Raw genomic sequence first — 21,276 nt, forward strand, 5'->3', positions numbered from 1 at the left:
GCATCCAGAAACACCAGCTCACTTGAGATCACGCGAAGAATGAGAAGATCCTTGTAGTTATTGGGTAGGCCTATTTTCTCATTATCTGTTGTCAGCAAGTTGACTTAAGTAGCTTTTCATTTCTAAATTTAGTAAATCTGAAGTACATTGAAAATATGTTCACTTCATGCTTTCTGAGAACTAGTTCAGATTTATAGCTATTTATTTTCGCACAGGTGCATTATAAGTTGATTTTTGTGTTATTTTATATTGGGCCGTTCAAATTTCACTCAACACGATTGGAACTTTCCTTCAGGGTTTTTTTCCCATTTATATATGCTGCTTTTTCCCCCACTCTCCGGGCTCCAGAGCAAGCCTGCTTTCAGTGCTTTTCTGAAAAATATAAGTCCTGGGGCCCAAAGATTTTTGTAGGAGCCAGTCGCTGGTGCAGCCAAGTGTGGGGTTACTGAATACCAAGGCTGGGTAGTGCTGATTTACCCTCATTGTATCTCTCTTCCAACACACTACACCTCCTGTCACTCTTTCGTGTTCTTTTTTTATTCCTTCTTTCTCTCTTTGTCAGTCACTGTTGCTCTCTTTTTCAGTCACTATTCTCTCTTCTTTCTCTTCTTTCTTTCTCCTTCTCTGCATTTCTGCCTGCAGCTCTGGCTCACAGTCTGATGATAAAACAGAAGTGTCGGTCCCCAAAAGGGAATGCCGGTGCTCACCACTTGTAAGCCCCGGCACAAAGAAAGCACTGCCTGGAGCAGCTCACTTAGTTTTACTTTGTGTGTTACCATTGCTTCAGTGGAGAAAAGGGTGGATCATTTCAAAGTTGTGTTTGTCGACAGTTGTTTGCACATTTTCATTGTTCAAGTGTGAGTAAATGAAGGAAAGATGGCGATGGCTTGAACCTGCGCTGCTATTCATAGGAGCACCTGCGGGACCAGGACCAGCAGCTGGTTTCCATGTTCATCGAGGAGCTCACACAAGTGAAGGATATGTTCCAGCAGATGTGCGAGGACCCTCCACAGCACATCAACACGACACCTACCGTCAGCAAACTCGTCTGGATCAAGGGGCTGAAAGCGAGAATCTCTGTGAGTTGGTGTACATGTTCCTAAGTGGAAATACACATTTAGATCACCTGCAGACAAGGATCCCTAATCAAAAAGGGAGGTTGTAAGGTAGTTCTTTTGGCCCCAAAACATCGGAAATTGGGCTATTCGGGGAATATTCCTATGCAGTTAGTACAAATAGAAAGGACTGTACTTTCTTTGCGCTTTTACTAATAAAGAGTTGGACATTTCAAGAGCCAATTCAGAAACGCATGCAAGAGTATGTAAAAGAGTACTCCTGTAGTACTGCTTCCCGATTTCATAAAAGCTTTCATGGATATGCACAAAATAATTTGACTGGTCCCACTGTGCAGGCGCAAAAGGGTGACTTTATTTTTTTATTTTTACTTTATAAGGAACTTTAAAAAAATGTTAATATAAACATTTATATTTTCCTACATTAACCAAGGAGCCCATGACCAAGCTGAAAATGGTTTCACCGGTTTCTCTGGATGGAGACCTAGGATGGAAGCTGAGGAACATCTACACAGAGACAGTCGAGGAATTCGAAAGGTATTTCACAGTTGCTTTCTTTCGTATTTGAATATTTATGGCATTCAGGGCTTAATTTGTAAATAAAAACGAGCCGTTGCCCAAAGCGCTCCTATGAAACACGCGGCTCTGAAATTAAATCTGTAATCACTGAATATGGAGGCACTTAATCCTAAAACCATCTCGGGCCTCCTTAATCAGTTTACAGCCACATCATGTCCCTTCAACTCACTCTTGCAGCTTTCTGCTTTCTCCCTTTGTGACGCTTTTTTGTTTTTCTCTTCCTCCGTCTTTCCCATATGTGTATTTTGCTAGCAGTAAATGCGTGAGGCAGAAAATAAGTGCCGGCCCTTAAAAATAAGTGCCGGCCATTAAAAGAAAATGCTGGTGGCCTGCACCGGAAAATAAAGGCTCAAATTAAGCACTGGTGGCATTGCTTAACTGATCTCAGGCAGAGTGATTAGATGCGTGGTTGTAATATGTTGCTTGATTTATGTCTCATGTACTTTGTTCTGTGTTCCATATTCTATGTTCTCTATTCCACATTGCATCAGAGTGCTGGTGAGATTCCAGAATCAAGAGTCAGTTTGACTCTGGCTCTGGACTTGTCAGGACTCCTCTTGCTGTCGTGGATCTTTATCAAAGAATAAAGAAGAATCTACAATTTGGATGTACGGTGTCTTTTCCGTTTTTTCCTGTACTCTGCACTTCACCCACGCTACAATTTGGTACCAGGAGTGGGGTAAACTGTTCGTGATCCACCGACCGCCATTTGATGTGAAACTGCGCGGCCTGACCACAAGCAGAGATTTAATGGTGCTGTTTTGCCAGAGACTTAAAGAAAAAGAAGTACGCCTTCTTACCGCAATTTTTCTACAGCCAGGTAAGCTCTGGTGAAGCTTGCCTCAAGGCTTTGGAGCTCCCGAGCCATTTTTGCCGTTAAGCGCTCGAGCGCACAGTGCTGCGTGTGGACTCGCGCGCACAGCTGTCCTGCGCGCATGCGTGGGTGTGCTCACACAGATCCTGCACGCTGATCGTTGCTGGACAACGCGCGTCTCCTGTTTTTGCGCGTTAGTTGCCGGGGCGACGTATTTACGCCAACGAAAGCTGCATCTTAATGGAAATGGTGCTCTACAACAGCGCTCTACTTCCTGTTTCATGCGTTAGTTGCTAGGACGACGCGCTAACGCCACCGCTCTTTGCTACCTTTTGTATATTAAAAAAATAAATTAAAAAAAAAAACTGGGAAACACAGTAACACTCTTCGTTTTAGACATTATTGAAGTGTGAATTCTGTCATCTTCATGGAAATATTCTAATTTTGGATCTATAAACTAAAAAAAATATATATATATATTTTCTTTTTGGGGACTTACGTTTACTAGTTTTCCAACTTAGGACAATCTCTTTTTGTGTATTTCTTGGACTCAAAAATCACTGAGTTGACATGGCATCAAATCAACTGGTCATGCAGCCTCCTCCTTTTTTGCAAAAAGGAGGTAAGCCGGAGATAAGATGGAATGAATGGCTGAGAATTTTTGAACATTATTTATCGGCAATAGATGTTATTAGTTATTCACCATCCAGGAAATTGGCCCTTCTTTTCAACCACCTAGGAATAGCTGGTCAGCGTGTTTTTGACAATTTACCCGTAATTCAACCGCCGCATGGAGACAACGCAACTTGGGATGTTTACATCGAAGGAAAGGAGAGGATTAAAAAACAGTATTCAGATGACTCAAATGTTTTATTAGAAAGATTCAACTTCGCTATGTGCAAGCAGTCTTCAGATGAATCCGTAGATGAATATTTGGCGTATATTAGAGACCAATTTGTTTTTCATTGCTACTTCAAGAAGGTTCAAGAACGTCTCCTAGCTTGTCGCAATCCCTCTTTGGATGAGGTTATTGATTTAGCCAAGGCAATTGAGAGGTTGATTGTCACATCTAGAGTTGTATGTGAACAAAGTATTGCGCATGCGTTATGCGATCATAACGAGCGTAGTGTCAGTCCTTTAGTTGAGGGAACTGAAGTGAATTTTGTAAGGGAGAAATCTATTAAACTGAGGAAGGCGCAGAACCAAACGGGCAAGGCCTGTTATCGTTGTGGTTCCAACAGTCACTTAGGTAACAATCCAAATTGTCCTGCTGCAGGGAAAAGGTGCTTGAAGTGTCATAATTTTGGCCATTTCCAGGTAGTTTGCAGACAAACAAACTCTGGATCCAAAATGAGAATCAGCAATGTGAATGCTGAAGAGGTAGAGGAGCTGTATCAGTGTTCTAGAAGAGTATCTAATCTAGTTCTCACTGTCGATATGGTTAATCAAAGTAAGGGGGGGTGTCCTAAAATTCAGTTTAAGGGTCCTGTATGTGAGGCGACTATAGACTCTAGAGGAGTAGTCGTTATGGCAGACTCTGGTGCTCCCATCACTATATTGGCAGACAATACTTATTATCAATTATGGCCTGACTCTAAAAAACTAATTGAAGCTGATGTTGCTCCAAAAGCTTTTGGAGATCAGGACATTGATCTTTTGGGTTTCTTCTATGCTACTTTGGAGATACTAGGCAGATCTATTTTTACTAAACTTTATGTGGCTTTCAAAGGCAGGAACATAGTTGGTTGGAAAGATTTAGAACGCTTGGGTATTGTACTATACCCAGGGCAGGAGAATCCCATTAGATTAGGTGAGAGACCCCACATTGTTGACAGGGAATCTGTTTTGCATGTTGTACCTAATAATATAGTTCCTGAGCAATATATACTAAAGTTTCCTGATATTTTTGTGGATAAAGTTGGGTATGTGAAGGGTTTCGAGCACACTATTAGACTCAAAAAAGGAGCTGTCCCTGTTGCTCATAAAGTCAGACCAGTTCCACTCTCCATTAGAGATAAACTTAAAGTGTTGCTTGACAAATTAGTGTTGGACAAAATTATCACTGCAACAAATGCATCAGAATGGGTTTCTCCGATAGTTATTACAAAAAAAAAAATGGGGACCTCAGATTGTGTGTTGATTTAAGATCCCTTAATAAAAATATTTTAATAGATTGTCACCCTCTACCACACATACAAGAATTGATCACCACAGTGGGAAATTCAAAAATTTTCTCTACTATAGATTTACATTCAGCTTATCACCAGATTCCTCTTAGTGAAGACTCTCAGGATCTAACAACTTTTGTTACACCCTTTGGTGCTTTCAAATTTCTCAGATTACCTTTTGGGCTTGCCTCAGAGGTGAGTGTTTTTCAGAAAATGATGGATACTTTGTTTGGGCATCTTAAGGAACTTTGCGCTTTCCAAGACGATATTTTAATCCATACAGCAACTTTGGAGGAACATGAGCAAGCGTTAGATAACGTTTTTACCATTCTTCAAAAGTGTGGGTGAACCATTAAGACTGAAAAATGTAATTTCTTAGTTGGGAGTGTGGAATATCTAGGTCACTCCATATCTGCTGAGGGCTTGGAACCCAAAATGTGCAATCTGGAAGCTGTGAGAAAAGCTCCGGTTCCGTCTAACAAAGATGAGTTGCGTTCTTTTTTAGGGCTGTGCGAATATTATTCTAGGTTTGTTAATGGCTTTGCAATGATTGTACAACCCCTCCGCTCTCTACTTAAAAAAGGTAGTAAATTTGTTTGGGATAGGCAAACTAATGATGCTTTTGAGCATGTCAAACATGTTGTTTTATCTACTCCTACTTTGAAATCTTTCATTCCTTCTGCCAAGTCTTTCATAACAGTGGATGCCAGTCTTAAGGGGTTGGGAGCAGTTTTTGGACAGTGGCAAGAAGGGCAGGAACATACTGTCGCGTTTGCATCTAGAGCTCTTTCTAGTGCTGAATGTAATTACAGCACTATTGAAAGGGAGGCCTTAGCGTGTGTTTGGGCTGTTCAAAAGTTTAAAACGTATATTTGGGGAACTCATTTTGAAATTTTCACGGACCATAAACCTTTGGTATTTTTATTGAACGGCAATGGTCTAGGTAAAGCGTCTGCCCAGCTGGTGCGACTTTTATCTAAACTGCAAGAGTACAATGTTGAGGTCAAATATATTAATGGAGGTAAAAATGTGAGAGCGGACTGTTTATCCAGACTACCACTGCCTTACACCACAGAGGTTGGAGATGATCAAGACACAGAGGCCCTCATTCTGACCTTGGCGGGCGGCGGAGGCCGCCCGCCAAAGTCCCGCCGTCAGGTTACCGTTCCGCGGTCGAAAGACCGCGGCGGTAATTCTGACTTTCCCGCTGGGCTGGCGGGCGGTCGGCTTCAGACCGCCCGCCAGCCCAGCGGGAAAGAGGCTTCCACGATGAAGCCGGCTCGGAATCGAGCCGGCGGAGTGGAAGCTGTGCGACGGGTGCAGTTGCACCCGTCGCGTATTTCACTGTCTGCGCAGCAGACAGTGAAATACATGTAGGGGCCCTCTTACGGGGGCCCCTGCAATGCCCATGCCAGTGGCATGGGCACTGCAGGGGCCCCCAGGGGCCCCGCGACCCCCCCTACCGCCATCCGGATCCCGGCGGTCGGACCGCCGGGATCTGGATGGCGGTAGGGGGGGTCGGAATCCCCGCGGCGGTGCAGCAAGCTGCGCCGCCGTGGAGGATTCAATGGGGCGGCGGTACACTGGCGGGAGCCCGCCAGTGGTGCCGGTCCGACGGCGGCTTTACCGCCGCGGTCGGAATCCCCATTGGAGCACCGCCGGCCTGTCGGCGGTGCTCCCGCGGTCCTCCGCCCTGGCGGTCTTTGACCGCCAGGGTCAGAATGAGGGCCAGAATGTGTGATAGGAGTTTTAGATTTAATTTCTTCATCTGATGGCATTTTTTCATAAAAAGAGTGGGAGTCTGCTATGGTCAATGACACGTTACTGTCTCAAGTACTATATTATATCAATCATGGTTGGCCCAACAAAAAGTCATATTCTGGAGAGTTAAATACTTTTAAACAACTTGAGGTGGAGCTGTCTTGTGAGAATGGTTTTTGCATGAGGGGATCTGTGTGCGTGCCTCCTAAAGGATTAAGACCTAGATTAATTGAAGTAGCACATCAGGGTCATATGGGTATCTCTGCCACATGTAAAATTTTGAAGGGAAAATATTGGTGGCCCAATATGGATAAACAAGTTGCAGAATTCATCAATCAATGCCCATCGTGTGTTGTGTCTGATAAACATTGGAGAAACAGTGTGAAGCCCTTGCATACTGTTGCTCTACCAAACAAACCATGGGAGAAGATTGCTTTGGATTTCTCTGGTCCTTTTGATCTGTTACCTAAAGATATGAAGTATATGATTGTTGCTATTGATTATTATTCTAAGTGGATATATTATTCTTTCGTAGATAGTACAGATTCTGCAATTCGATTTTTGACAGATTTATTTGTTTTGGAAGGGTCTCCATCAGTGATTGTTTCTGATCATGGAGTACATTTTACCTCAAGGAAAATGGCTGTTTTCCTTGAAAGGTTCAATATTCAACATTTACAAGTTGCTTTTTATAGTCCTGCCTCTAATGGATTGGTAGAGAGGGCCAATAGAATATTGAAAGAAGGAATTCAGGCAGCTTTGGCTAGTAATTGTAATGTTAGAGATTTTCTAAGAGAGAAAATATGGGCTTATTTAAACACGCCACATTCTACTACGGGCATTTCCCCTTTTACACTACTAGAATCAAGAGTCAGTTAGACTCTGGCTCTGGACTTGTCAGGACTCCTCTTGCTGTCGTGGATCTTTATCAAAGAATAAAGAAGAATCTACAATTTGGATGTACAGTGTCTTTTCCGTTTTTTCCTGTACTCTGCACTTCACCCACGCTACAGTGGTGCCATTTGTTTGTAATTCTACAAATATACTTGTTACTTAATAATTACTGCTTTGTTGCAGGGTGAGCCCGGCCCACCCTCAGTACCACAGTACTGTATAGATTTTTGAGAAACATTCAAGCTGTCAGGACATTTACTAAGCTTGTTAGTTGGTTGTGACAATAAAATCAGTTTAGGTTACCACGTTTACTTCATGGACGTCAGTTTGCCAAAATGTCAGGGATAGTGGAAATGACATCACACAACCTTTGACCTTCACTTTAACATGCACACCCATATCACACACATTCACACATGTTCACTCTTTGCCATAAACACACACTTGCGAACACACACACAGCATCCATTTAAAAGCATTTGTAACTTACTTCAGGACCCAGGGAAAGTCCTATTCCAGCTAATTGTTCTCCATTTCTATTACAATAATATGAAAATGGAATTTTCTTCACTATTAGTGTAATAAAAACTTGACAGCAAACAAGGAGGGTAGTGCCCCAACGGACATTGTGTAAGGAAGCGCTATGGACGAGCTGCTGCTGTGCTCCAGACACTTATCAGGCCCACCTGAGGCCAGGGGTCGCAAAGGAAGTGCAGCCAGGGGTCACAGGGGTTGCTTCAACTACTGTGGTGTAGGGTGAAAGAGCGCAGGAAGGTCTTGATTTGCGACGGATGCACAGTTGACGGCCTAGATGTTTTGTTAATGCGTTTTTCTTAGTCTGCGTACACTATCATAATTTCTGGTCACTTGGCTTTTCCCACTCTCTTTAATGGATATGTTGCAAAAGCTAAGGATGTCTTGTGATTCAGAAACATATGCAGCAGTTATACATTGTTGGGATCTCGAATCATATTTTTCAACATCAGCCCTTGACCCAGAGCAACAGAGAGAAAGGAGGGAAGAAGCAGGAAGAGAATCATGGGAAAACAGGGACAAAGTGAGAAAGTGGTGATGGAAAAAGAACATGCAAGAGTGAAATAAAGAGATAGAAAGTGGTGTACTACAACTTCAGTCTCTCAAAGTGAAAATATACACAACTTGTGCACGTACTGGTTGAAGAGAAAACTTGTCCAAGCTGACCTGCAGAGTCTGTGTGTTTACAACCATTGAATGCAGTGCTCTGATTGAAAGGAGGTAGTCTTCAAACAGGCCTGTTAACCCTCTAATTGCTGCTTGTTAGAGCTCTCACAAAGTGTCAAGGCCCAGCTTATACTGTAATTAACTGCAATCAGGCCCGCTGCTGGCAATCATATAAGTATGAGTGACTCCAAGCTTGCAGGAAGTTCCACAAAGGAGGAGGCTGTGTGCCCACGCAGTTCATGGAGTATTTATCAGTAAGAGCAAGAAGGCAAATACAACATTACAAACTCCTCAGTTATGCGTGCATGCATGTGTGTGAGCGTGGTTGAGAAAGTGTATGTGTACCAAAAATAAGGAAAGGTAGTATACAGACAGATAATTTATATGTGCACTCCCTTCCTTGGTCAAGAAATATTTTGGACTGGAAAAAGTGCAGCCCTTTGGATTACACTTTTACACTCATTTACACTCATTTCCAGCCCGGTGATGTGCAGTTGATCTCTTTCAGAAGTCATTTTTAAGCTGCTCTCTATTCACAGCCTATGTGCGAAGTGTTGGATCTCAAAGTATATATCAATGGAGCTGGATCCATACAGGAGTATCCAAAATGGGGTAAAAATGAAGTGATCTCTGCTACCTGCCTGTCTTCAGCCTTCCTGAAGCAGTGATCAGACACTGACAAACAGTCAGGCTATGCCTTGAACCTTCCTCACTTTGAACAACAGAGACTGCAACCAAACCCCTCACCTCTATATTTACCACATGGCAGAACCAGCAGTCCTTGCTAGAACGTCATAATTCAAATTCTAAAGGTAGCCTCACTCTTCTTACTCCAGTGTCTGAGTCTCCACCCTCCAGACACAGGAATGCACACTGTCTCGGGGAGGCTAATCTTATCCCCCATCTTGTGCCCTGCAAAACCAGGGGCATCCAAAATGAATTCCCCTCCCCCTCTACTCAGACTCACGCAACACTCATATAGCACTGCTATACATGTGAAACCCATGCACTGTATTCACAGCCTCACTCAACAAGCATACAGGATGTTAGCACCAGGTTTAGGGTTTTGCATCACAGCAGAACTTTAGACCAGTGGGTACAGTAAACTGCACAGTGATACAGGAAAAAGGTCTGGTCATACAGCCAATTAAACAAAACATTATACACTGCCATTACCGCTAACGTGGTACACCCAAGGCACGGACAGCAGTCCAGTGCTTACTAGGAGGGCCTACGTGGTGCACATCTCCAAGACACAGTACAGGTCCTGGGCCTTGATTTACTAAGCACAAGTTAAGCGTCTGCACTCATGCTAGGCAGTGTGGCACCCTGGCTGAAATAAAATCAGGATACCAGTTTTACATGCAGTCAGGGCAGAAGACAATGCCTATTTACCGTGCAGGGCATATTCCCCTCTCAACAACGAATACCCACCTGCAGCCTCCCATACCACCACTATACCTTCAACCCATTCACTTTACTTTCTGTCACAACATCTCCTGAACGGCCATATTCCAGTTTTAAAGGATGCCAATCCTTCCTCTGCTTCTTCGGACCCTTTCAGCCCTCAGACCTTTAGCTCTCTTGCTATCTGTCCATTGTTTTTTGCGTGACATCTCAATTCAGGTATTCCCTCACATCTGGCACGTACCCACTTGTTTCAAATCTGCGGTGGTCCCTATCCTTTCCTAAAAGAAAGAACAAGTCATTCCTTCTGTTCCCTCCAACTATCGCTACCATGAAGGAATATGTAAATTATGAAACGTTCTGCTCAAGCAGAATAACTGCTCTAACAAGGTATTCCAAGCTTTTCTTCACATATATTCTTGTTAGCAGAGACTCTTACTTTTAACCCTTAGGAGTTTTTATCAGGTTAGTACTTGTTAGGTCCTCTATTGATAAACTTTCTAACACATTATCACCCATCCACCATGAGTTGCACTCACGTATACCAATTCCAATTCAATTCGATTTTATTATTATTTTGCATCTCAACCGAGGTATATATGTAATGCATTTAGACAGGAGCAATAAAACACATCGAAAATCCATACAATGGTAAAATTCCGTAAAGTGCGTGATAGTGCTTGCCGTAGATGTACGAATTACAAATTGCAATAATCCAAAATAAAATACTTGAGACAAAAAACACATACGAAGCAAGACTAAATATGTATACCACATCCAGTATCACAATGCCAATAGAACACCTTTTTGCCCAGTATGCCATAAGTAATTCCAATTCTTTCTTTTAGGTATGAGGATAACCTAGTCACTTCGTGGCTTCAAGTTGCAAAGGAAGAATTAAGTGACTCCATAAAGCTACCTTTGCTAGTAAGTGAGGAAATAAAACCCCATCTGTATATGTGTTTATATATTTAGAGAATCTATATAGTGCCACATCACTACTGTGGGGTGGGGGAGATGGTACAATGCACTGGAGGCATTGTGCACCTTTAGGAGTTTGTTAATTTAAGAGTTTCAGAGGTTAGTTCCAATTACTGAGCGGGTTTGTGCATTGGTTCAAGGTGACCTAGTTCAAAGTGGGTATCGAAACACTCAATGAAATATATTTTACATCTATGTTAAAAGAAGTATTATGATGCTCCACATTTATAGGCCAATATTTTCACAAAATGTAATGTATTTTTGGGGATATTTTGGATTTTCATGGACTTAACAGTGTAAAAAAAAAAAAAAAAAAAAGATATGCTTAAGTACAGCTTAGCACCGCACAACACAACTTAGTGCACTTTTTCCCCATTACTTGATTACAATTATGATGAGTAAAGTAATGCAGCATTCTGGTTATGTGTTTCCAGAAGACCACATTGCCCAGCATAGGATTGTGGATTTATACACAGATACATCTCCACGTATACGGCTTTGCTCTGAACCTGGTGCGGAAATCTGCATTCATCATTAAAAAGACTTTTTAAAATCATTATTTGTCATATACTAGGGCATCCCATGCTGTGCGCTGTGCTGTTGCGTCATTTCCTGTTTAATACTCTTTTCTCATTTTACTTCTTACAGGCTGTCGGTGATAACAAGGAAGAACTTGACTATTACTATAAAATACATCTCAACCTAAACACGGACTTGCTCCTTCTCCTGCGGGAAGCAAAGTACCTTATGAAGCCACCTTTCCACATTCAGGTCAGAAGACACGCTCAGCATCTTAACTGTGGTCTAGGCAATAACTGAGTGTATCCCTTAGAGAAGCAGAATATTAGAGCCTTATAGCCCACCGTAGTGGGCTGTACTGGACATTAAAGGCCTGCTCCAGCGATTAAAGGCCTGAGCCAAAGGCAAGGGCTTTTAACAAGGAAGGGGACTTTCATGCCGGTACAGCCCAGCTATTGAGGGCTATAAGGCTATTAGAACACTCTGCCACTAGAGGGAAGAATGTTCTAATAAATAAAACAAAGGCTTCACAGAGCCCGAGGGGATTGAAATTCACTCGGGCTCCGTGGCACCTTTGTTCACAGCAACTACTGTAAACAAAAACATTGAAATGTTGGAGCTCCGGGCTTCTACCCGCCATTAGAAGCCTGAGCACTCCATTGTTTTCAGTGAAGCGCCCAACATTCCAATGTTCTAATTTTTATTTGTTTACTTATGATATATTGCACAAACATTAAACTCTTATAGTACTCCTTATAACAAACGATTCCTTGTGTATAAAACAATATAACTAATTCTTGGTGTGACTGTGGTATCCTTTTAGTGGAGAAGCATGCACATAAACCTTAGACAGATACAGTGCAATGAAAGAACATTAAGTATCAAACGGGTCTTTTCAAGAAAAAGTTGAATACGATAACCGTGTCTTGCAGAAACTAAATTAAAAACTGAGAGGGTTGTGAAAACCTGGGAGACACACTATGGGCTGTGTGTGAGAGTATTGTCAGAAATAATATCATTTGACATATATAATGGCCCTGATTCTGAGTGGATCAGAGTTTTCTGACCTGGGCGCAAATCCTTATTTGTGCAAGGGTCGAAATTCCGAGTAGTGTGATATTTGGCGCACCTGATGATTGATGGGTGTAATAAAGTCCACCCCTTTCCTTTTTAGTAGGTCAAAACTGGTGGGATTTTAAAGGGGCACATAATACAGTATTTACTGTGACATGCGAATTTTGATGCTGTCATCATCAAAATACACTTTATTCCCCAAAAATTCAGAATAGGTTCAATTTATTGCAGCTGATATAATTCTAACCCCAGGGAGTTGTATTTTGTGGGTGCAATAAATTGCACCTTCTGCCCAACTCACTCATAAACAAAGGCCACTGTGTCCTAGTATTGTTTACAAAAAGATTGTCTCTTTGAGTGTAAATTTTCAAAATGTTGAAACCATACCTCACTGGAAACCTTGCTCCTTCACCTGAATGAATACGTGATGGATACATTGTCTTCTGGTCTGATTGGTCACTCTCTATTTGTAAGGGTTCTTTATGGTGTTTTGTAGGCTAATACAGACACTGAGCCGGATCCTGTCCACCCTACACCAGTGCAGATCACCCTACTCAAGGGCCTTTGCCATCTTCAACTGCAGCACTATTTAATTAGGTGCAGCACAAAGTCTGTATACCGCATTGGTGTTCAGCGACGTGGGGATCTGTACACATTTTATTTCAGTATTTCTATATACATTTAGAGAGCCAGAGATCAATTAAGAGAGCCAGAGATTCACATTCTCAATCTAGAAAACACAAAAATGTAATGAAATATTCCTAAAGGAAATGGGGATTCTTATCTTGCTTAAGGTTACTGTAAATAGTGCTCTGAGGTTGTTGGGTGATTCAAAACAGCTAATTATGGAATACTATAAATCCAGGGCTTTATACTCAACATTTGCCCCAGTAAGATCTATGTTAATCCGCATGGAAGGCTGTTGATGATAAGTAGTATTGGAGGCTGTTGATCCTAAGCTATATAGGAGACTGCGGATGAAGACTTGTCAGTGGAACAGGACATAGGGCACTATCATTCTGGTGTGATGGACCAAGATCTGAGACTGTTGTCACTATGTTTGTGCACCTGTGCCAATTGTCTTCATATTTGAACATTGTCTGATGATATTTTGAGGCATAGGAACTCCAAGGTAAGAGCACACTGTCACCCATCATTAAACAACCGGCCAACATATGGGTACTGCTCCTAGCATGCATTCTGGTCTCTCCTAAATCTCACTACTTGTTGATGTGGACTTCAGTGTAGATCTGTTTCTAGTGCCTCCTCTACTTTGAACACATTCCTGTTTATAGCCTCAGCTGCTCATCCTGCTATCACAATAAACCGCTCTGCTATGGACATGTTTCTTCTGGCTATTCTGCTGCATTTGACATGAATGTCCACGTCCATGCAGATGTTAAAGTCAACAGATAGGATATTAATCACCCTAGGTTTGGGGTGTTTGATTCATTTTTGTAGTTGTATGTGACTTATGCTTTTTCATTTATCATAGTCGACTAGTGCAACATGTAAGCCTTTCCTTAGGAGCCTTGTGTTGTGTATTGTAGTTGAAGGAACCAGTGCAATCTGTCGTCCGGACGGTGGATATGCACAAGCTCAAGGTGCTATCGAGTCATCTGGAAACTGTTGTGTCCAAGTACAACGAGGTTATGAGAATGATTGCTGATTACGAGATGCCATTATTTGACAAGAAATTGATTCACATCACTGAGGTGAGGATCATTTAAAAGTTTAATAATTAATAAAAGTGGCGCATTTGTAAAGTTTACATCTTTTATGGTTTCTAAATAGATCAGGCTTATTTTTGAGCGAAGGTTGTTTAGTTTCAGCATGATCCAACCAGTGATCCAAGTGGCAAAGTCAGTGCCTGCACTGCAGATCAGTCTGTGTATGATAAGGCTAAGGGATGGAAATTAGGCAACAAACACAGTATTAAACATGGCTATAGGTTTTGACCAAACCAGAGGTTAGGTTTTTACCTGAAAGGATGTAAGACTGAGAGACAACCTTCATTCGGACTAGGAGAGAAGTGAGGATCCTTCAGGAAAGGAAGAGGACCAGCCCAAGCTGCAGAAACATGTATGGGATTGCTTGTGTTTCTATTCACACAGGCTATCAATTTGGTCAGGACTGACTCTTGTGGGGCGGAGGCAAGTCACATTTACATATGGTTGCCTCTGTTTGTTTTAGCAATGTAAGCAAAAAATTATGAAATGGAATGTGGCCCAAAAGGAATACTTTTACCTATCACACACAAAAACGTTTTTGTGGCCACGGAGGTAGAATGCTCACAAAGTAAAAAAAGGGAGGATGAGAGCCATGTACATTAAAATATTGTGTCTGGGCTACAGGCTTCCAAACACGGGGAATCAAATGGATGACTGTTGAAGCAATCAATAATATCTAATGCATTGACAAACGTGGATGGAATGTGCAGTTTCTGGCCCTATTATGTTTAGGAATAATATTTGGCAGAAAAGGGATATTAATGTTACCCTGGGCAAGCCAAATCAAAGAGTTTATCAAAATGATTGCAATTATGTATTGTAGTAGAAAGTGAAACTGGAATTGCCACTCACAAAGATGTTGTATAGAGGCTTCCAACATATATAGACAATGCAAAAGTTATTCCACCTAAATATCATTTCAAAAATATCGTGCTCCTGTAATATGTTGGGAAAACTATTGAGGATCAACTTATCGAGAAGGTAATTGCATGTAGATAAGTATAGAGTTAGGGCCTGATTTAGAAGTCAGCGTAGGGGAATACTCCATCTCAAACGTGATGGATATCCTGTCCACCGTATTACGATCCCATTCTATCCTATAGGGATCATAATACGGCAAACGGGATATCCGTCACTTTTGTGCCAGAGTATTCCCTCTGCCGACACCTAAATCGGGCCCACAATTTTCTTAAATTCACATCTATGTATCTTGGATGTTTTGCCCACAATAATATGGTAAATACACAAAAGGTGAAGGAATGCTTGCAATGAGCCTAACCACTGGCAGTCATTCGGCGTAGCATTTTATGCCATCGTTCTTTTGCCCACCATGCCCCTCATATCACACCGAGCCACATGCAAATCAGTCTGTGTCCTGCTGCAATAGAACTATTCCAGCCCGAACTGCCAAGCCAGGCCCTATCTGAATCGGTACACAAGCACCCAAAGGCAAGTTTCGGCCTGATTGGGCCTCTTTAGTCATACCTAGCTTGGTTCCAGTGGCACAGTGAGCAATGGACCCACGTCTGGGCATACCCTTTGCCAGTTAAGCTCTTACACCAAACACAAGTAAGGTGATGGGAGGAATGCTTGCATTAAGTCTAACCACTGGCAATTGCTTGTGTTAGCATTCCAAACCATTGTTCTTTTGCCCACCATCCCACTTCAGATTAGACCTAGCCATATGCAAATTAATCTTGAAATTGAAATTGTTGAGGTAATATTGATGTCCTTTTCATTATTAGCTTTGACAATTTTAATTAGCTCGAATTAAATGTGTATTTTTCCTTGTTTTATTGCTAGGGTAAACATTCATTCCCCTTTGCTCTTGCTGCACTTCCATATTTGGCAGCCTCCACCTTGTCCCTCCCTTAATGATGTTTCATGGGGACACCCCGCAACCTTGTCCTATTTCGTATGAGGAGATGGATTCACTACGAGGCCCCATTGCACCTCACACACAGTAGGCTGCCTCTACTACAAACGTCCTTTTATCATCTTTAATAGAGAGACACCTTCCTGCCCCCTGCTCCCAGTACAGTAACCCTTCTCCCAGGAGTTGACGAGCTTTGTCCTATACGGCACTGCCAGCAGGAAGTCCAGAAGTGATTTCTTGTTTTTAGCCCCTCTCTCCCTTTACTTCTGTATTGTTATGGTATAAGGAACTTATAGAACGCACGTACATCAAAATGACCCTTTGCGCTTAGGAAGCAGAGGCCGCAACTAGCAATAAAAGTTAGCCATAAGCTTGTCTAAACAGCCAAGTTTTTAAGTGTTTCCTCAAACCCACATATTTGGCTGTGGATCTAATATGGGGGTAAAGAGTGTTCCAAATGTGGGGAGCAATCGCTGAGAACCTAGCCCCAACAAGGCTCTTCATTTGGCTTCTTCTTCTATTGCCTCCAACTTTAAAATGTCATGTAATGCATTGTCAGGTGCAACTTTTTTCTATCTTTCCGTGCCACAATTTGTTTCCCTATCTTTATAGAATATGACATTTTGAGGACTTTTTCATAGTTTACTTTTTTCCTCAATTTTTATTATTGAAATAAAAATTTAAGGTCAACAGTTTTTGCTGTGTTTTAAATTGTACTAAAGCCAAAGGAAAATTACTTGTCTTGATTATTATCTATATATGAAATGGCTGACCAAATTTTGGTTGAATCTGGAACTGTCTACCAATGAAATCTGAAGGAGACATTTTCAGGGCAATGTGTGAGTGCTAATTGAATATGTTTAATTATTGATAACGGATACGTTTGTAGCATAGAATGAGTTGCTGAAGCACATGTATACATTTGCGGAGCACCATTTTCCCATCCTACTAGATTTAACAATACTACTGGATAACTGAATTTGTAAGACCAAAAGAGCTGTCACAATTTAATCCTGGAACTACAGCACAGTTGAAGGGCAAATTTACATGCATTCTGTATTCTCATGAGACGGTCTCAGACCTGCCAACTCACATGGTGCCATTGTGTGTCGCACAATATCGTCTCCCTTCACACAGTCATCCAGTGAGGAGCCGATATCACAAGGTGGCATGCAATGTGAGCTGTAAACCACTGCAAAGAGTGGATTTCCAGCTGTCTTATGAGGCTGAAAGCAACCGATGCCCATTAACGGGTGTGAAAACATCACAGGACATCAGCAGCAGCCTACTGTTTTTTTCTTTTTTAGGGTTGAGCCTGCGCTAGCATGCACTTGTGCATGCGTATCGCTTGCGAGATGCTGTAGTAGTTAGAAAAGGGCTCGGAGCCCCGTCCATGTCACGTCAGTGTCTTTCATTAGTTCGTGGGCTTGCCTTTTAAAATCTGCTTGCTTTCATTAGTGGAAGGCATGCATACGTCATGCCTTTTCCGGTGGTTAGCCCTCCTCAAACGCAGCGACCAAGTACTGAAAACAAATGAGGCTTGCTGTTTTCCATCCGGTTTGTGGACTACTTTTTCTCTTTTTTCGCAGCGCGATCTCGCTTAGCAAAAGTCGAGCGCTTCGCATGACATTGACTCTGTTACATAGTTAATTGCACTTTTGCCGGTTACATAGATAATTGCACTTTTGCCCATAGGTTTCAGTACGAGTGAACTGTAGCAGCGCAATCGCGCTCTTTTTTCCATTTAATGAGGCAAGAAAAGTCCGGTTGGGAGTTTACAACTGCTAATAGCTCTAACTCGGAGAAATGCGAGACCTGTTGCATTGCAAATGCTTGTTTTATGAGGGGGAGGAGATCAATGAGGGCAAGGGGTGGAGGCAGAGGGGGATTTCTGATGGATACAACTACCTGTGGATTCCGCACCTAATGAATACTCCCATGGCGCCAGCCTTCGACGGAAATCTTCATCCTAGCTTCTGCACGTCGACGAGGACGTCACTCTAGCCCGCGCAACGCCGTCTGACATCATACAGGCAATAAGAGGTCCACGCCGACGTGCCGACGTCAGTTCCCTTTTTTCCGTGCATTCGAAACGGTTAACTTCGAGGGAGCTACTGTTACTTTCGTAGCTACAGTGTATTTTCTGCTGCGAAGTTCTTCTCAGCGGTAATAATGTCTCAGAGGAAGTCGGGTTTCAAGCCCTGTCGAGAGTGTGGGGGCAAGATGTCCGTTACAGATCCTCACTCCGACTGTCTATGGTGTTTGAGCTCCGACCACGACGTCGTGACTTGCGATTCATGTCAGCACATGAACCCGAAGTCCCTCAAAGAACGTGAGGCTAAACTATTCATGGCGAAGTCGAAGAAAAAGGAAAAACATCATAAAAAGTCTTCTTCGCCAAGGTCTCATCGGCGTCATCGAGACTCCCGGCGCCGTAGAGATTCACGGCGTCATTCCAGCAAGGAGACTCGTTCGAGGTCGCCTTCGGCTCGGCCTCGGAGAACTTGGGAGGTCAGTCCCATGGTCACGCCGCATCCATCGACGCCGTTGCCCTCTCCGGCGTCACCGACTTCGCTTGGACAGGCGTCTGTGATTGAGGTGATGCAGCCTCTGGTGTTGTCTCCGGCGTCGCAGACGTCGAGGCCGGCGTCGGGGTCACCTTCGATCCAGGCACCCCAGTATCCGGCTTTTCCCACCCCTGGAGCCGATAGTACTGCATTCCTGAATGCGATGTATACCATCTTTCAACAGATGGCTCCAGGGGGTGCTCCGGCTGGTCCTTCGGGGCCTTTGGCCTTTTCATTGGGTGATCCTGCGCCTCTACGGCCCGCACCCTTTATGCCCTTTCTCCCTTTTGGGAATGTGGGCTCGGCGCCGGTGTCGGCGCCGGTGGCCGCTCCGGTGGCTTCAGAGGGATTGGCCCCGGAGGTTTCCATCCCGTCAACGTCAGGATTTCGTCCTGTGACTCCGGTGGGTCCATCGGCTCCAAGATCTCTTCGTCCTGCTTCTTCAACGGCGCCGAAGCTGCCTGTGGCGCCGGACGCGGCGTCGGATACTGCTGGAGATCGGCGCCGATCTTCGACTTCGGCGGAGGCCATGTCGACTCCGCGTATCGAGCAGAGACTACATTCGAGGAGGCGTGCTCTCCGTCTTTTGGAAGAGCAGGAGTACCAACGAGTCCTGGAGGAAGGAGAGGTTGAGGACTCTGGAGATGAATTGCATGGTCTGGATACAGCCAGTGGGCTGGATACTTCCCCTGAGTGGGACCTTTCATCTCCAGGGGAGTATACAGAGGAGGCTGCTACCTTTCACGCTGTGGTAAGGAAGGCAGCTAACTTTCTGGACCTGCCTTTGCCGGTGGCAGAGGCGAAGCAGAATTTATTGACGGAGGTATTGCATCCAGCCTCTGCTGCAGCGGAGCCTCTCTTGCCGTTTAATGAGGCTTTGCTTGATCCGGTGTTAGAGGTGTGGAAGAAGCCAGTATCTTCCTCGGCGGTTCATAGGGCTGTGGCCAGGAGATATCGAGCTGCACCATCTGACCCTGGCTTTCTTTCTAGACACCCTACGCCGGAGAGCTTGGTGGTGCAAGCCTCCTGTTCATCGAAGTCAGCGCCTGGATCTTTCCCGACGGTACCTGGAGACAGGGACTCCAAGAAGCTGGATGCACAATCCAAGAAAATATTTTCATCTTGCAGTTTGGCGTTGAAGGCCACCAACGCAACTTGCATTCTGGGGAGATACATCCATGCTCTTATGGACGATATTTCATCTTCATTTTCGGAGCTTCCCCAGGGACTCTTGGATGTTGTCTCGGACGCCCAGGCTGCCGCAACCCAGATTATCCAGTCTGGGCCCGGGCACGATGGGCACGGCTGTGGTGGCAAGGAGACAGGCCTGGCTCCGTAATTCAGGGTTTTCTGCGGACGTGCAGTCGACCCTATTAGAGCCAAGGCAGATTCAGCCTTGGAGCGATTTAAAGAGAGCAGGGCCACAGCCAAATCGTTAGGGCTGCAAGCTTCTTCTTCCTCTGCCTCTTCCAGGTTTTTCAGGAGGTTTCGTGGATTTGGGCGTGGCTCTTCCTCCTCTTCCTTTTGGGGGAGATTCCAGCAACCCGCCTCTTCCCACCCCTATAGATCATTTAGAGGGAGAGGTAGGGCCCGCACCAGAGCAGCCTCTCAACAGCACTCTGCCTCTTCCTCGTCCTCTGGAGGGGTGCAGCAGGGAAAGCAGCCTTAGGCTTCCACCATTTCCCACTCACTCCTCTCCTGTAGGGGGAAGGTTACGGCATTTTCTCCACAACTGGGAGACTATTACAACAGACACTTGGGTTATCAGTGTTGTGGGAAAAGGCTACACCCTTCCCTTTCGGGAGTTTCCGCCCCCCCATCCCGCCCCGCCCATCTTATTGTTCAGAAGAACACCTCCTGTTGCTAGAACAGGAGGTTCAAGTCCTCCTTTCAAAGGGCGCGGTGGAGTTGGTCCCAGAGCAGGAAAGGGTTTGAGGTTGTTACTCAAGGTACTTCTTGATTCCCAAGAAGGATGGTCGGTTGAGACCGATCCTGGATCTGAGGATCTTGAATTGGTTCCTCAAACAGGAAAAGTTCAAGATGCTGACCCTAGCACAGGTGCTTTTGGCGTTGATCAAAGAAGATTGGATGGTGTCTGTCAACTTGCAGGACGCTTATTTTCATATCCCGATACTCAAGTCGCACAGGAAGTATCTCCGGTTTGTGGTAGGGTCGCAGCACTATCAGTTTGCGGTCCTCCCGTTTGGTCTTACTTCAGCACCTCAAGTTTTCACGAAGGTGATGTCGGTGGTTGCGGCAGAGCTCAGAAGGAAGGGGATAGCAGTATTCCCTTACTTGGACGACTGGTTGATCAAAGTGAAGTCTCCGGAGCTTGTGTTGCATCATCTGCAGTCAACAACCCAGTTGTTGTTCGACCTGGGCTTTTCGGTGAACGTGCCCAAATCTCACCTGGAGCCCTCTCAGCGCCTCCTGTTCATAGGGGCAGTACTGGATACAACATTGAATCGAGCCTTTCCTCCGCCTCAGCGGATTCAAGACATTCAGGCGTTGGTTCCAATGTTTCAAGGTGGAGCGGTCATTCCAGTCCTCAAGGTCCTTCGTCTGCTTGGTCTGTTTGCCTCCTGCATACTGTTGGTCACGCATGCTCGCTGGCACATGAGGGCTCTTCAGTG

General features: G+C 44.1%; 1 protein-coding gene across 1 annotated transcript in view; it reads left to right on the top strand.

Annotated features, from left to right (window-relative positions):
* The window catches only part of LOC138286353 (uncharacterized), a 1,286,679-nt gene that overhangs the window by 75,916 nt on the left and 1,189,487 nt on the right, over positions 1-21,276 (top strand). Inside the window, exons 13-17 of the mRNA XM_069226509.1 lie at positions 912-1,079; positions 1,507-1,610; positions 10,745-10,823; positions 11,526-11,648; positions 14,021-14,185. Coding sequence (XP_069082610.1) covers positions 912-1,079; positions 1,507-1,610; positions 10,745-10,823; positions 11,526-11,648; positions 14,021-14,185 — 639 coding nt within the window. The remainder of the gene's footprint in view (positions 1-911; positions 1,080-1,506; positions 1,611-10,744; positions 10,824-11,525; positions 11,649-14,020; positions 14,186-21,276) is intronic.

The sequence above is a fragment of the Pleurodeles waltl genome, chromosome 3_2, assembly GCF_031143425.1.
Source record: "Pleurodeles waltl isolate 20211129_DDA chromosome 3_2, aPleWal1.hap1.20221129, whole genome shotgun sequence".
NCBI lineage: Eukaryota > Metazoa > Chordata > Amphibia > Caudata > Salamandridae > Pleurodeles > Pleurodeles waltl.